This window comes from Ooceraea biroi, chromosome 10 (genome assembly GCF_003672135.1).
Source record: "Ooceraea biroi isolate clonal line C1 chromosome 10, Obir_v5.4, whole genome shotgun sequence".
Taxonomy (NCBI): Eukaryota; Metazoa; Arthropoda; class Insecta; order Hymenoptera; family Formicidae; genus Ooceraea; species Ooceraea biroi.
The window spans coordinates 9,451,970-9,466,999 of record NC_039515.1 but is presented as its reverse complement, the minus strand read 5'-3'; the positions used below and the strand labels follow the sequence as shown (position 1 = coordinate 9,466,999).

Below are 15,030 nucleotides of genomic sequence, written 5' to 3'. Positions count from 1 at the left end.
TATGTCCGGGGCTCCAATTTCAGAAAATATAACAGGCAATTATACACATAAGGAGACACAAGTTTCGAAAATATAGTAGTTATTTTGAATATGTACGAACAAATTTTATTTAAAGCAGTGAATCATTAATATATAGAAGTTTGTTTATAAATACAAAGTATTCTTTATTTTAACCAAAAGCACAAAACAGGTAAATACAAATTATTTTCTGCTTTAATCGAAATTAAAGACTTTTTCGAAACTACTTTAATCGAAAGTGAACAAACAATGTCCGACGGGAAAGGTCAATGACCTTGACCTTGTTAGGGATCAAGGTCAATGTCAAGGTCAGTCGGAGGTCATTTGGTGCGGGCTGTGTAAAGGTAAATATTTACCGTTCTCTCTCCCAACTGTCCTGCCTGTGATACACCCGAATCTCTTAATCATAATTTTTGGCAATGTTGCCGATTCGAGGTGCAACGAATACCTTTTTCTAGATGTATTGTTATGAAATGGGGCTGTTTACCTACCCCAATTGAATGTATTTTATCTATTTTGGACGACGATTGTATCAGAGTGTTGCGAATATTTTTACAAGATGTAACCATTTGCATATAATTCTACCATGACTAGTAGGACTGTCTGGACGCAATTAGTTCATTTGTTCGAAAGCTTTGCAATGAAACACACCACGAAATTCGATAAGTTCCAATCTCAAGCACGTAGAGTGTTACGTCCAAACCACGTATCTCTCACGTATGAACGCGAGTCGAGCCGACCGAGTTATCGGGAAGGTCAGCGGCCGAAGGCCACTTTTACGCTTCTTCCGAATAGAAGTTTTGCTCGTTAGCCCTTTTTATGTAAGGGAATCGAATCCCTATTACATGGGACAGGGCCTCGTACGATAAAGTGAGGAAGGGAAGGAGTAAATAAATTAAGCGTGAATTAACATGAAAAAATAAAAACAATGATTTATTCTATACAATCAAATGTAGTAATTAATAATTTGGTAATCGGAAATTTAACTTTAAACTCTCAAAATTTATACATAATTGAAACAAATGATAATACAAATGCGACTATGAAATTGATGTTTAAATTAATAATCGGTTAACTGGAACTCTTCGGGGTCCCCAGTGGTAGCCGAAGGTGGAGGGGTCATAGGTGGTGGGTCCGAAAGGAAAGGTGGCAAATGTGAGAATAAGGGATAATCAGCTGGGGAAATGTTATTGCTAGGTCAGCAAAAGTTTCTATGTCCTCCAACGGGATAGGAGAAAGAGACCGTGAAATGTTACGCACGGAGGAATGTTGAGCTAGTTGATCTGATGGGATAGGCGAATATGATGGAGATGAAGGGGGAGGGAAAATCTCTGTATCGGTCAAAAATGCTTCTATTTCTTGCAGAAAATCCTTAACTTTTTCATCAATGGTCACCTCTGGTTTTAGTTGAGAGGGTGATAGGCGATGCAACGGAATGTTAGTTTCGCAGAGTGGCACTAGATGAGTCAAAGAGTGACAATGTGTAATTAAAAGGGAAAAAGACAAAGGAAGAGGCAAAAATAAAAGACAATGACAACCAGTCGCAAAAAGAAAAGAAACCAACAATATAATCAATAAAAACTTACTGCTGAATAGTTCGATGATAGGAAAAGAATATGCAGTGCTCAGAAGTTGCTCCAATTCAGGGTGGAACAAGAGTGGTTGTAGGTTGGATCGCACTGACTATAATTGCTCACTTATAGTGGAAATGCTGATTTATGATGCACGAAATTTCAACTTGCGACTAGTACGTTCGGACGATTAGACTGAAGACTATGGAATGCCCCAGGGCGGTTTCTCTGCCCTTTTTATAAGATGTGGAAAATTCGTGTAGGAGGGGATTCTTCTAGAACATTCGATGAGGAAAAACGCCCAAACTTAGATAACGGGAGACACGTATAACTGAAATCGAAGGACCACCTTTGGACCTTGATAAGTGGCCGAGAGCGTGATCATGGTCATGGTGACGAAATGCACGTGTTCACAACCAAGGTGACCCAACAGTCGTGGTGATAAGGTAGATGATGCGTTCAGAGTTGCTGCAAGAAATGTTTGTTTAATGATCACGCGACGGGCACATCTATTGCGTGCCTTACGGTCCCCGTGAGGTTCCCGTTTGATATCGTGTGTTAAAAAAGAATAAAATTTAATTGAACTTGTGCAACAACCGTGAGTGTCTTGGCTCAATAATGCATGAATGATAAATAGCACGCGGTAATTGCTAAACGAATGTAATTCTATTATCTATTTCTTACGAAAGCAAGGGACCGTGGAGTCTGGACGTAACAAGAGTATCTAGTCCAGACATTCTTATGTGTGGTGGAATAACAAAGGGTGGAAACGAGTTATAAATCTCTATGGGATCTTTCGTTATAAAATATAGAGCGCAAATAGTGAGGGAAGCTGGATGGCATTCCACGAAGTGGCTTATTCGTCTTTGATGGAGAACGCTTTTCGAGGCACTTCGTGGTGTGCCGTCCTGTTCCTTCCGCGGATGGATATGCGTTACGGTAACTAATTTTGATCTATGCTTTCATATTCATATGTACAGTTTTTGATTTCACTATGTAAGACCTTATGATTCAAAACCTTGCGATAGCTGTGCGATGCGATGAGCTGATTTCTCTGTGATAATCTTATATAGGCCGTATTTGATTCATTTTATAGCGTTTAAAACAAAGCCTCATTTACTTTATAGTTTTTAGTTATACGATTAAATATTCAGTTTTGAACTTAGGTAATTTAAATGCAAATTCGATTTAAAATCTAGGCATTAGAAAACTTTGTTTCTATTATAATTAGTCTAAGACATATGTAAGTTTGTACCTGTCACACTTTAGTCTTATGACGTAACCTGTACATACGATCGGTATAGTCCACAGACTTCTATATATATACTAGACCGCTAGCTCAAGGCTGTTTCATGTAAAAAGATGTCCCGTATCTGAAATGAAAATGTAGCGCATGCGCACTGCAAGGTACCGGAAATACAACGTAAGCATTCAACGCTGTGAATCGCACGTGTGAGCCACAATTAGAAGAAAGCAAGAAAATATGTATGTAAAAAATCTAAAAAAATGCCGTTACGTTGTGCAGTGTCCAAGTGTCAAAGGAAAAGATCGCAACATACATTTTTATAAGTATGAAAATGCTATATCGTAGATAGAATAGACTTTTTAAGGTTAAGTATTGTCATTAATGTATATGATTTGTATAATACATTGCTATAGATTTCCATTAAAAGTGGAACCAATATTAAAAATATGGTTGGAAAGAACGGGCCGAAGAAATTGGGTGGTCACAGAACATAGTAGAATATGTGATGCACATTTTAAATCAACAGACTTCTTACATTCAAGAAAACGAAAACTATTGAAAGCTGACGCAGTTCCATCCGAAAATTTAGCATTGTGTGATACTGATGTTACAGAAGACAGTAATACACATTATGTACAAGGTACAATTTTATTTTTATCCTTTAACATACTTTTATATTATAATACATGTTCTTAGATGTGCAAGAAATATCCATTCAACCCACCGTTATACAAGATGGTGAGGCAAATTACGTACAAGGTAACACAATTTATTCCTGTCAAAAACAAATACAGATACACACATCCGGCTTTACACAATTGACAATAAAAAATTTAGTATTAAAAATCATATACACAATTAAGCAAACATTATCTGAAGAGGAGAATCTTTTTCCTCATTTATCCTGTGATATTGCAGAATTAGTAGAAGAATGTCATAAGATAAAACTCATAAATGCAATAGCTTATAGATATCTAAAAATCCGATGATTTAGCTATGCTAAATTTTATAATCAGGAGATATTGCAACCCATACGAAAACGACATCGTCTTACAAAACAAATACTGTTTGCAAATCAATAATTTTCGTACTTATACTTATACTTATACTTTTAATTGTAATACTATTAATTGTACTATTATTTATACCAGTATGTGCAATGTATATTTCTTTAACTGAAATGTTAATTTCTGTCACAGTTTTTAATATTCCGATTCTTCGGAGTTTCGTTTGTAATTTTTTGTGTAATGATATATGTTCCATATCTTATATGTTTCATATTGTATTATTATATTATTATGTATAATAATACTTCCAAATTCTAAAAAACATAAATAAATAAAGATAAAAATATTTATTATAACTATTGTGAATCTCATTTTTCTACTTACGTTTTCTATCTTACATTCCAAAATATTTGGACGAAAATGTTATTGCAATACAGTTCACGTTACATATACTATGGCCCGTATTCTGAATCCTATTTTATTTCTAAAAGTGTCTCTAAAAGAGGCTTACAAGCCACCTTGAGCAGTTAAAGCTATTTTATCAATAAAAAAGATGCATATTGGACCTGTACATTTTCAGTAAAATTATCTTCGAAATGATGATTTTGGAATACAACTACATATGTTATATAGACTTCTTGAAATATATAATTTTGTATATATTATATTTATTATAAATATTTATTGTCTACTTTCATATATACACACATATATATATTTGTTGCAAATAATTATTATTTGTTATTGGTCTTTTCATTACAGTTTATTATCTATAACATACATAAAATAATTTACTTACATAATACACCAAACAAATAATACTACTAATAATCATTTAATTATGCATAATATAATAAATTAAATAATATTATACTGTAATTACAGCTTTTTATATAACATCTAACATCGCATACACTTACGCAATACGTATGAAAAAGGTTATACATAGAGCTGCTTCCGGTCCCTTGCAATGCGCATGCGCGACATAGTACGTACTTTTCGGGGACGTGTTAAAGGGACAAGCTAGCGGTCTAGTATATATATAGAAGTCTGTGGTATAGTCACTCGCTGTATGATCTTCTAATCGAAGCATGCCTATTGGCTAATAAAAAAAAAGATATCAACCATATTGTCTTTGTATGCTCCAAGTACGACGATATTAGAGAAGATCTTCACATAAAGCTGAATGGAGTAGGAGCCAGCAGCCCAGATTGCGTTTGGAACTGGTTAAGAAAAGAAGAACTAAGAACGTTGAAAGTTATTTATGAGTTTATAGTGAAGACTGGAAGAATTATATAGTACCGAGAGAAGAGCAGTACTTAATTAGGCGAGACGTATTTGTGCCATAGCTTAGGCTGGATGCACTAACCTCAAAAAAAACATTATGCTGTTAATCTGAGATTTTATTTATTGTTCAATATTTTTTTGCAGAATTATTGATAATTTTAGAACGTACGGCAGTTTGAATGATCGTAGACATGATTTACCCGGTCCATCTCGAACCATTACAACGGACGAAACAATTGATGATGTCAAAGCATATTTCGAAGAAAATCCAAATTCCTCAATTCGTTAAGCTGTTCAGGTTATGACTTTGAAGTGAGAAACTCTTCGAAAGATTGTGAAAGATGTCATTAAGCTGCATCCCTATAAAATCACTACACATCAATTGCTGACAAAGAAAGCGATGGAAAAACGGGTTCAATTTTGCGAAGTGATAATCGACATGTTTGAGAATGAGGAACTCGATGAAAAAGAGATTATTTTTACAGATGAAGCTAATTTTTGGTTGAACGGTTATGTCAATAAGCAAAATTATCGGTTTTGGAGAAAAGAAAATCCAAATGTGTCGATTGCCGTTCCTCTTCACCCCCAAAAAGTCTCCGCGTGGGCTGCGATTTCTGTGAAAGGAGTATACCTGCAATTTTTTGAAGGAACTGTTACCGGTGAAAGTTATAAAGAGTTGGAGAATAAATTTTTTCCTTATGCAAAGAAACGAGGATTAGTAAACAGATTTTATTTTATGCAAGATGAAGCGACTCCACACCGTACTCGCGATGTGTTTGAATCGATCCATAAAGTTTATGGCAACAGAGTAATTGGATTAGGATATCCAAAATTTGCTCATGGAGGTCTGGAATAGCCTCCCTACTCACCTGATTTAAACCCGTGTGATTTTTTCCTCTGGGGTTACCTCAAAGACAAATGTTACGCTGAACAATCAAAAAATATCGAAGAACTGGAAAACAGCATTCGAAAATGTATTTGTAACATTTCTGTAATCATGTTGAATAATGTATTTCAAAGTTTTCGAAAACGGTTGCAGTTCTGTGTCGATTCCGATGGACAACATTTTGAAAACATTTACCATTAGCTTGTCACGTCCGGGGAAGTGAGAATGTAGACGATCAGGTACCTGTCCCAAATCTATCCCTCAGGTGATTTGATTTCAGGTGCTCTCTTTTGATTATGGGTCAATCTGCATACACCGACTTTACCCGGGAATGGAGAGAGCTTGCGATTAACTCTTACGGTGATGAAATTGTGATTGTCAAAAGGTAAATATTGTAATCAATATTGATTGTAACTTGATATCTCTCTATTATCTAATATATGAAAACTGAATTTAAATTATTATCTCTCTTATTTCTTCAACAAAATTATGGTATAAGAATAGGAAAATATTGAAAAGAAAATCGTAGCGTTATGTTGCTGTGTAGTGTATGACGGTGGTATAATATGGAAATAAGGGAGTCGCTTCGCTCTTACTAATGGAAAAATGAAAAGGATGAGCAATAATAATGCTCATATGCAAAGGATTGATAAAATAAAATATCTCAAAAGGAAAGTAGGCAGGTTACTATGCCTTTCTTTAAGTGGAATGTAACACAAAGTAAGGAGACGAGCACTTTTATGCTCATACACGGTGATGGAGTTGAAGAATAAAATAATAATTTAAAACAAATTAATATAGATTCTAATTCGTTATTAACTGTTATTCATAATTTCGTAATGCTTTATTTGGTAATTAAATAAAATATACCTCCTGTGACTAAATTGAATGTATCAGGTAGAATATATAATGATTTGGTCAGACGTAGTATACATAAGGAATTGGTCAAACGAATGAATCTATGTTCGTGCTTAACAATACAATAAACGAAAATTATGTAATTTATTAAACTTAAATCTTGTTAGTGATATACTGTAACCAAGATTAAAATTATTAATTCACCGTGCACTGCCTTATGGTAAGTCAGCAATTCCTTAATATTGTCACTAGCGTAATTGTCACTAGCGTAATTGTCACTAGCGTAAGTCGTACTATTGTCACTAGAGTGAGTTATTAAACTTAAATCTTGTTAGTGATATACTGTAACCACAATTAAAGTTATTAATTCACCGTGCACTGCCTTATGGTAAGTCAGCAATTCCTTAATATTGTCACTAGCGTAATTGTCACTATCGTAATTGTCACTAGCGTAATTGTCACTATCGTAATTGTCACTAGCGTAAGTCGTACTATTGTCACTAGTGTGAGTCGAACTTTTTACCATGCTCACTTGATTTAAGTACACAAATGTAATAAACTTGTAATGCAAATGTTAAATTAATGTTTATAATCGAATTATCCTTCAAATAATGGTATGATTTGATTTTAATTCACTTAAATATTAAATACGACTTAATTGTGTAATGAGGCATATATGTTCATATACCGAGCTAAAGGATGAGAAAATGGCGGCTATACACGCCGTGGTATATGACAGGTATGGAAGCGAATGTTCGCTCTCGACTGTTTTCAAAGGATAACTCACAGCGAATGAAGTCGCTGTTAATGGTATTCAAAAGGGAAAAAGCGATTTAACGCTTTAAATATAATTGAAATAAATGGGTATGCCTCGCACAAATAAATTGATATAATTAATGCATTCATGCACTATATATTCAATATAGGATGACGCTTCGCTGCGAATTTACGCTGGCGAGCGATTCTGAACAAAAGTTAAAGTTAAATTATGGTTAATTGCAACTGTAGTAACACTAACATTATTCTCAATGATTAAACAATAATAATTGAAGGGTATATTTAATGAACAATCAAATTAATCAAAAGTTTATTACTAAAATCAAGTGTAATATAGAAGTTAATTACAATATGAATATATGTGTTACTTGATATAATTTTATTCGCAAATGTCATATAACTCTGAACCCTCAGGCCAGTAATTGTTTCACAACTAATTATAAATCGAAAATATTAAGTAACTGTAAGTGTAATAATGTATTGAAGCTTTATAAATCTGTCAAAATTTGTAGTATGTATATGGAGTACAAGTATAACGTTCCATAAGAGCAGCGAGTATAAAATAATTAAATAAATCTACTCACAAGCGTTCGCACAAATCTAACCCTCAGGTCAGGAAGCACTTGATGATGTAGCAGCACAAGAATAAGTCAATCAGACTTTGGTAATAACTCAAACTTCACTGGCTCTACGTTATATTTTACGCTTAGTTAGCGAATTTACGCTAGCTAGCGACTCCAATAATTAATTAAAAGTAAGTCTAGTCTAAAAAGGGTCGTCAAAAAGGTACAGTGATTCTCTGGCTGCTGCATCACGTTATATACTCAAACATTATGATGCGTGGGGACAGGGTCCCTGTAGCTCGAGAAGGGATTACAATAAGTGGGGATGCTACGGTTAAAGCAAAAACTAAAATAGTAGGGAGACTCTGCCCACTTAACTCATTGGTTCTTCGTTTTCGAAGCTTCTTATGGTGGGATCGAAAATTTAAGTGGTGGGATTAGTCTCACGGTGCGTCTAGTGGGGACGATGAGCTCAACGGTGAGCTCAACGCTTACAAAAGATAAACGTATTTGACGCGTAAGTTCAACATGAAATTCTCAGTACAGAATTATCGCTCATCTGTTATGCTTTTTAATCAACCGGAGTTTCTTCGAATCAAATGGCAGCTGCAACTTCCTGCCGATATGTCTTGCTCGAGATATCTATTCAACCTTTGATTAAGACAGCGGTCTTGGATTATTATTTCAATCAGGTGCCGACAAGTCACCGTCTTTTACAATTAGTCATCATGAAATAATATTCCTCCGTGAATTTAAATCTTTATTCCTTTGTTACTTAACGCTGTGTTCACTGTCTTATTCAAATTAATATTTAAATAATTCTGTAATGCTCACAAATTTAATCCTTAAAATTATAACGCTTGACATATGCATCTTATATGCTCCTAGTCTTATGCATGAATTATTATAAGACCCTGCATACGTCTACTTAATAATATAACGCACTTAGTGAAATAATAATCATTATTAATTATTGTGAAATCAATTATTGGTATCGTGAGCCTTTAATAATGTAATTAAATCATCTAAAATTATTATTTCAAGATTCCATTCTAATAAACTTATAAAATCTCACTCAACCAATAATTGTCTTATATATATAGGGATGCCTATATATATAGATATACACGTGTATGTACTTGCACGTCTATTCTTTGGTTATTATAAAATTAGTAATAAAGCAACTATTGGTGTGCCGGGTTTAATATTATAATTAAACCGTATAGAATTATTATTCCAATAAAATATTAGTCTTAATTAATTCATAAAATCTTAAATAACCAATAATTCTTTTATGGGTTATACGCACCTATATAAGTGTGTTCGTATATGATATGGTTAATATACTTAATTATTAACGGATTAAATGCGTAATTAATATATACTTAAATTAATGCTCAGTAACATAAAATATTCCATTAAATAAATTCAATAATCCTTACTATGAACGTAATACCATGTGTAATATACTTTTATTCATAATTAATTAACGATTTATTCTTTTCTTAATATTTTTGGGTTAAACAACTTATTTCCTTTTATATTAAATTGTTCACTAATTGATTTTGACTTTAATTGTTTTTAACTTTGTAACTTCTAAACTATTAATATTTCATTAAAACTTTCTACACTATAAATATTGAAAAATAACGCTGATTTGTTTAACAAATAGTGACTTTGCAATTTTTGTGGTTTCTCAATGATCCCGTGGTGCGATAAGAAAAATTTCATCATAGGTACCATCAGCCTAGCTAAAAATGATGATTCCCAAAAGTTGTTGGTCACTTCCGTAAAAATGATTATTTTCAAAATCTGAGGTCCCTATTAGTTTTCTCTTATGACCTAGATGCTTCAATATAATTATAACAAATTATTTCCTTACGGTTCAAATTTTAGACCCAAAACATTTAGTAAAATTTTATTGCAATTTCGTAACTTTAACTACGTACTTCTTTTTGACTAAGATTGTAGACAAATATTCTACATTCTTTTACTCATAAAATGTTTCTCCTTTTATGTTAATAAAATAATCTTTAATTTTTTATACGATAAATCACTTCAAATGTGGTAATACAATTTACTACACTCACAAAAACTATTTCATTGTATAATAAAATCAATTCCAAAATTTACTCCTTTAATTGTTATTAATAACAACTTATGACCTTGTACAACAATCAACACCAAATGTCTCCGTAAATTATAATAACTATCAAAGCTACACCGTCACTTAATAAAACTCAATTCCGCCGGCATTATTTTTACTCTTGTCTTAAATAACTAATTGATATTTCCCGTTTTTATATAATAACCGACCCTATTGGTTTTAACGAAAATTACCTACTTGCAAAGGACTTTACTATAGTATAATAAAATCCATTTCAAATCAATTTGTTTCTTTGTTATTAAAAATAATTAAATATTTTATCCTGTCAAGAACCCAAATGTATTAAGCCAAATTTGTAATACTTATCAATGGCTATATAACCATATAATAAGATATATTTTTAAATTAATTCTTTCAATTATTACAACTAACATTAATACTTTTTATATAATAAACAATATTAAGTAGCTCAATGGTTTTGCTACACCTATAAAAACCTTCATGGTATTACAGTTCAAACGATCTCAAATATTACCAATCTCGTAATATTATATTATAAATCTATCAAATTATTAATAATAAATGTTTCAAAATTATTTTATTTAACTGCTAGAGTATATAAAACTGTTTTTATATATTTTACTGATTTTATGTATGTTTTTGTGTTTTTACGTTTTAGATAATGTATATATATATATATATATATATATACGTGACTATATTTATTAAATAAATCTATCATAAAGCATAATAACTAAGTTATACATATATATTGTTTTTGTGCTTTTAATATTTTCTTTTCCCTTTATATATGTTAATATTATTACTTCATATATTTTTATATTAAAACTAGTATCAAGCTAAAGCTTTTAACATAATAAATGTGTTGGTTAGGTTGCTAAGTAAATAATATTCTTGGTTAGATTAATAACAGACTACTGTACGTAAGCCCGTGGTTAATAATAAGTAATGAAGCAAAAATGGTAAGTATCAATGGCGCTCAAAAATAACTATCAGCGGTTATACATTAATAATTAATATTGCAAATAAAAAAATTAAAAATGGGTGTGAGGTGGACGTCAGGACGTCACAAGCTCATGCGCGCAAGCAAAGTTTTGTCTCTTTTTTAAAATGTGTATTTCCATTATTTAAATATTATGTACTTTTTTTATACGTATGGTAATAAAATTGACAAGTTTCCTCTACAAAATGGCATTTGATTCATTTTGTTCGGCTTACTTGTGGCGACCCAGCAAACACAAAGTAACAGTAATATACATGTTAGTTATAATTTCTCACTCAACAATGTAATTGTTACATAACACGTATATTATGTTGTATTTATATTAATGAGTGGGAATTTATAACTAACATGTATATTACTGTTACTTTGTGTTTGCTGGGGAAGTAATAATCATTTATTTTCAACACATTCCTAATGGTCACCCTGTAGAAGCGTTTATGTCCAATTATACTTGCACAATGTGAAACAAATGACTGGAAAGAAATTGCAAATGACTTTGCTAATAAATGGCACATCCCTCATTGTATTGGTGCGAATGATGGAAAACACATCATCATTCAAGTAAGTCTTAAAGTGAAAAAGATATGTATATAATAACTTAACTAACAAGGGAACGTTTTCAGCTGATTCATTGTTTTCGATTCAAACTGTATGCAGAAATGTTGTGGGTGATGCCAGTAGCATATTCTGCAAGTTACAGCCCCTACCTTTGCGTTAAAAAAATGGTGATATAAAAACCTTCCCATGCAGGGTGTCCCAAAAAGCTGGAAACGGTCGAATATTTCATAAGCATTGCAGTTTAGAAGAAAATGTTTCAAACAAAAGTTGTAAGGTTTTAAAAAGCGCATTCAGTGACAATATGAGTGTGACCATGGGTATTGTTACCAAAGTCAGACCAAGGTCAACTTAATTTTTTTAATGAAACCTCCTATTTTTATTATATTATCTTTTTCTACTAATTAATCTGAACAACTTTTGTCTGAAATATTTTTTTGGATTTTCTGTTTTTAATTTTTTTTATTTTCTGTTTTAATTTTTTAATTTTTCTGTTTTAATTTTTTAATTTTTCTGTTTTAAATTTTGTTATTCTTTTGATTTAATTTTCTGCATTTTTATGTTTTTAAGTAATTTTAAGTTAATGATAACATGTGCGATTCAAAAAATGTTCAAGACACAAAAATTGATTACAGTGGGCGCAACTAATAAAAACTGTTTTTTCACATCGACAACAAATTTCGAATGTGCTTTTATAATTAAAGCAAATTTCTCTTACATTTTGAAATTTACCAGGATCAGTGACATTGTAACCACTTTTGAACCAAGCATATTGTATCATTGGTATAAAAATATTTGCTGTTAATTGATTGTGTACAAGTGAATGAATGTTCAAAATAAAATCTCTGTTGTCACTGATCCTCGCATATGTTATCATTAACTCAAAATTACTTAAAAACATAAAAATGCAGAAAATTAAATCAAAAGAATAACAAAATTTAAAACAGAAACATTAAAAAATTAAAACAGAAAATAAAAAAAATTAAAAACAGAAAATCCAAAAAAATATTTCAGACAAAAGTTGTTCAGATTAATTAGTAGAAAAAGATAATATAATAAAAATAGGAGGTTTCATTAAAAAAATTAAGTTGACCTTGGTCTGACTTTGGTAACAATACCCATGGTCACACTCATATTGTCACTGAATGCGCTTTTTAAAACCTTACAACTTTTGTTTGAAACATTTTCTTCTAAACTGCAATGCTTATGAAATATTCGACCGTTTCCAGCTTTTTGGGACACCCTGCATGGGAAGGTTTTTATATCGCCATTTTTTTAACGCAAAGGTAGGGGCTGTAACTTGCAGAATATGCTACTGGCATCACCCACAACATTTCTGCATACAGTTTGAATCGAAAACGATGAATCAGCCGGAAACGTTCCCTTTAAGGCAATTTAACTTTACTCAATACTGTTTCAGTGTCCTGACAACGCGGGATCAGAATATTATAATTATAAAGGCAGTCACAGCATTATTTTACTCGCAATAAGTGACGCAAATTACATCATACGCTGTGTAGACATTGATGCTCCTAGAAGGCAGGGTGATGCAGGTGTTTTCAAAAACAGTACTATAGGCCTGTTATTAGAAAGAAAAGAATTTAATCTTCCATCTCCTGAAGCATTATATGACAATGGTCCAATTTTACCATATGTATTGGTAGGAGACGAGGCATTTCCATTAACAGACTATATGATGCGACCATATCCAGGAAAAAATGGAATGACATTAGAGAAACGGATATACAATTATCGTTTATCTCGAGCTCGGCGAACAGTCGAAAATGTATTCGGTATCTTAGCTAATCACTGGCGCCTTCTAAGACGACCAATTATAGCAAACGTTCCAAATGCAATAAAAATGGTTCAAGCAATAATTTGTCTTCATAACTGGTTAAGAAAGCATGATGTTGAACGAGAGACGCAGTATGTAACACAAGATGTTGCAGATCGATCTGTAGTAGACGGAGACATTGAAGACGGCTCTTGGAGAAACAATGTTGATGATTATCGTGCATTTAGAAATATAAGATGTACTCAAGCAAGAGCACATTCGTTACGCGCAGCTAACATTCGAGAAGAATTCTGCAGATATTTCAATGAAGAAGGAGAAGTTGGTTGGCAAAACATTCAAATATACAAGTGAAGCACATGCATTGTATAATAATGTATATAATAATAAAATATGTATGTATGTATTATAAAATATAAATTTTATTGTACACAATAGTTGTTTTATAAAACAATAGTTATAGTATTATATACTAATGTGTATTCTCATATCACCTGTACTATAATATTGAATCATAAAGATAATATTGCGGTAACTAAAATTATTGTTCTAAGGAGAAACAAACTATACTTCATAAACACTAAGTGTTAGAAATCAACGTTCTATAAAAATAACGCGTTATAGAATATTTGACAATAAATTATACATCTACATTTAAAGTAATATCTCAATATATTTTTAAATAAAGTTAAAAATGAACGCTTACTGACATCATGTGCCACGGGAGTAAGTAATATAAATAAATTATAATTATCAGGTACAAACATAATAACTGTATCTTCCAATTATATTCATAAGGCAGTAGATATATAGGGCCGGTTCTGACCCATGGGCAACGAGGGGGTGAGGGGGAGGGGGATGAGTCAACAGGGGGGGCTGAGTCAGCAGGAGGAGGGGCATGTTCAAGGTCACGGGGGCTGAGTCAGCAGGGGGAGGGGCATGTTCAAGGTCACGGGGGGATGATCAGCAGGGGAGGGGGTGCTGACTCAGCAGGGGTATCATGTTCACAAGTGCATACACAGCGGAGGGATGAATCAGCAGGGCGGGGTATATACAATTGTATAATGTTACACGTGGTACAGCGCTATTGTTACCTATTGCATCATCAGCGCAATTTTATATACGCTTGGACCTGCACGAACACGGCAAGGTCAGGTGATACCATCGCTAATTTTACGGACGCGTCGTCTAACGTATTGCTCTCTATAATGCTAACCACTAATACTACATAGATGTTATACAGATAGGTACAGGTAGGGAGGTGAGGAGGTTCAACGCGATTAAAAAGACGCAATCTGATCGGAAAAAATACTTTAAGTAACGTGAAAAATGTGTTTAA

The 15,030-nt window shown here is 32.6% G+C and overlaps 1 protein-coding gene across 1 annotated transcript; it reads left to right on the top strand.

Moving 5' to 3' along the window:
* Positions 1-268: 268 nt before the first annotated feature.
* Positions 269-12,873, top strand: LOC113562820 (the record flags this gene model as incomplete). Its single annotated transcript, XM_026973318.1, is given in 3 exon segments — positions 269-3,523; positions 5,615-5,847; positions 12,826-12,873. Coding segments are annotated over 3 exon segments (588 nt in total), but the record flags the coding sequence as incomplete, so codon positions are not given.
* Between the last annotated feature and the right edge of the window lie 2,157 nt (positions 12,874-15,030).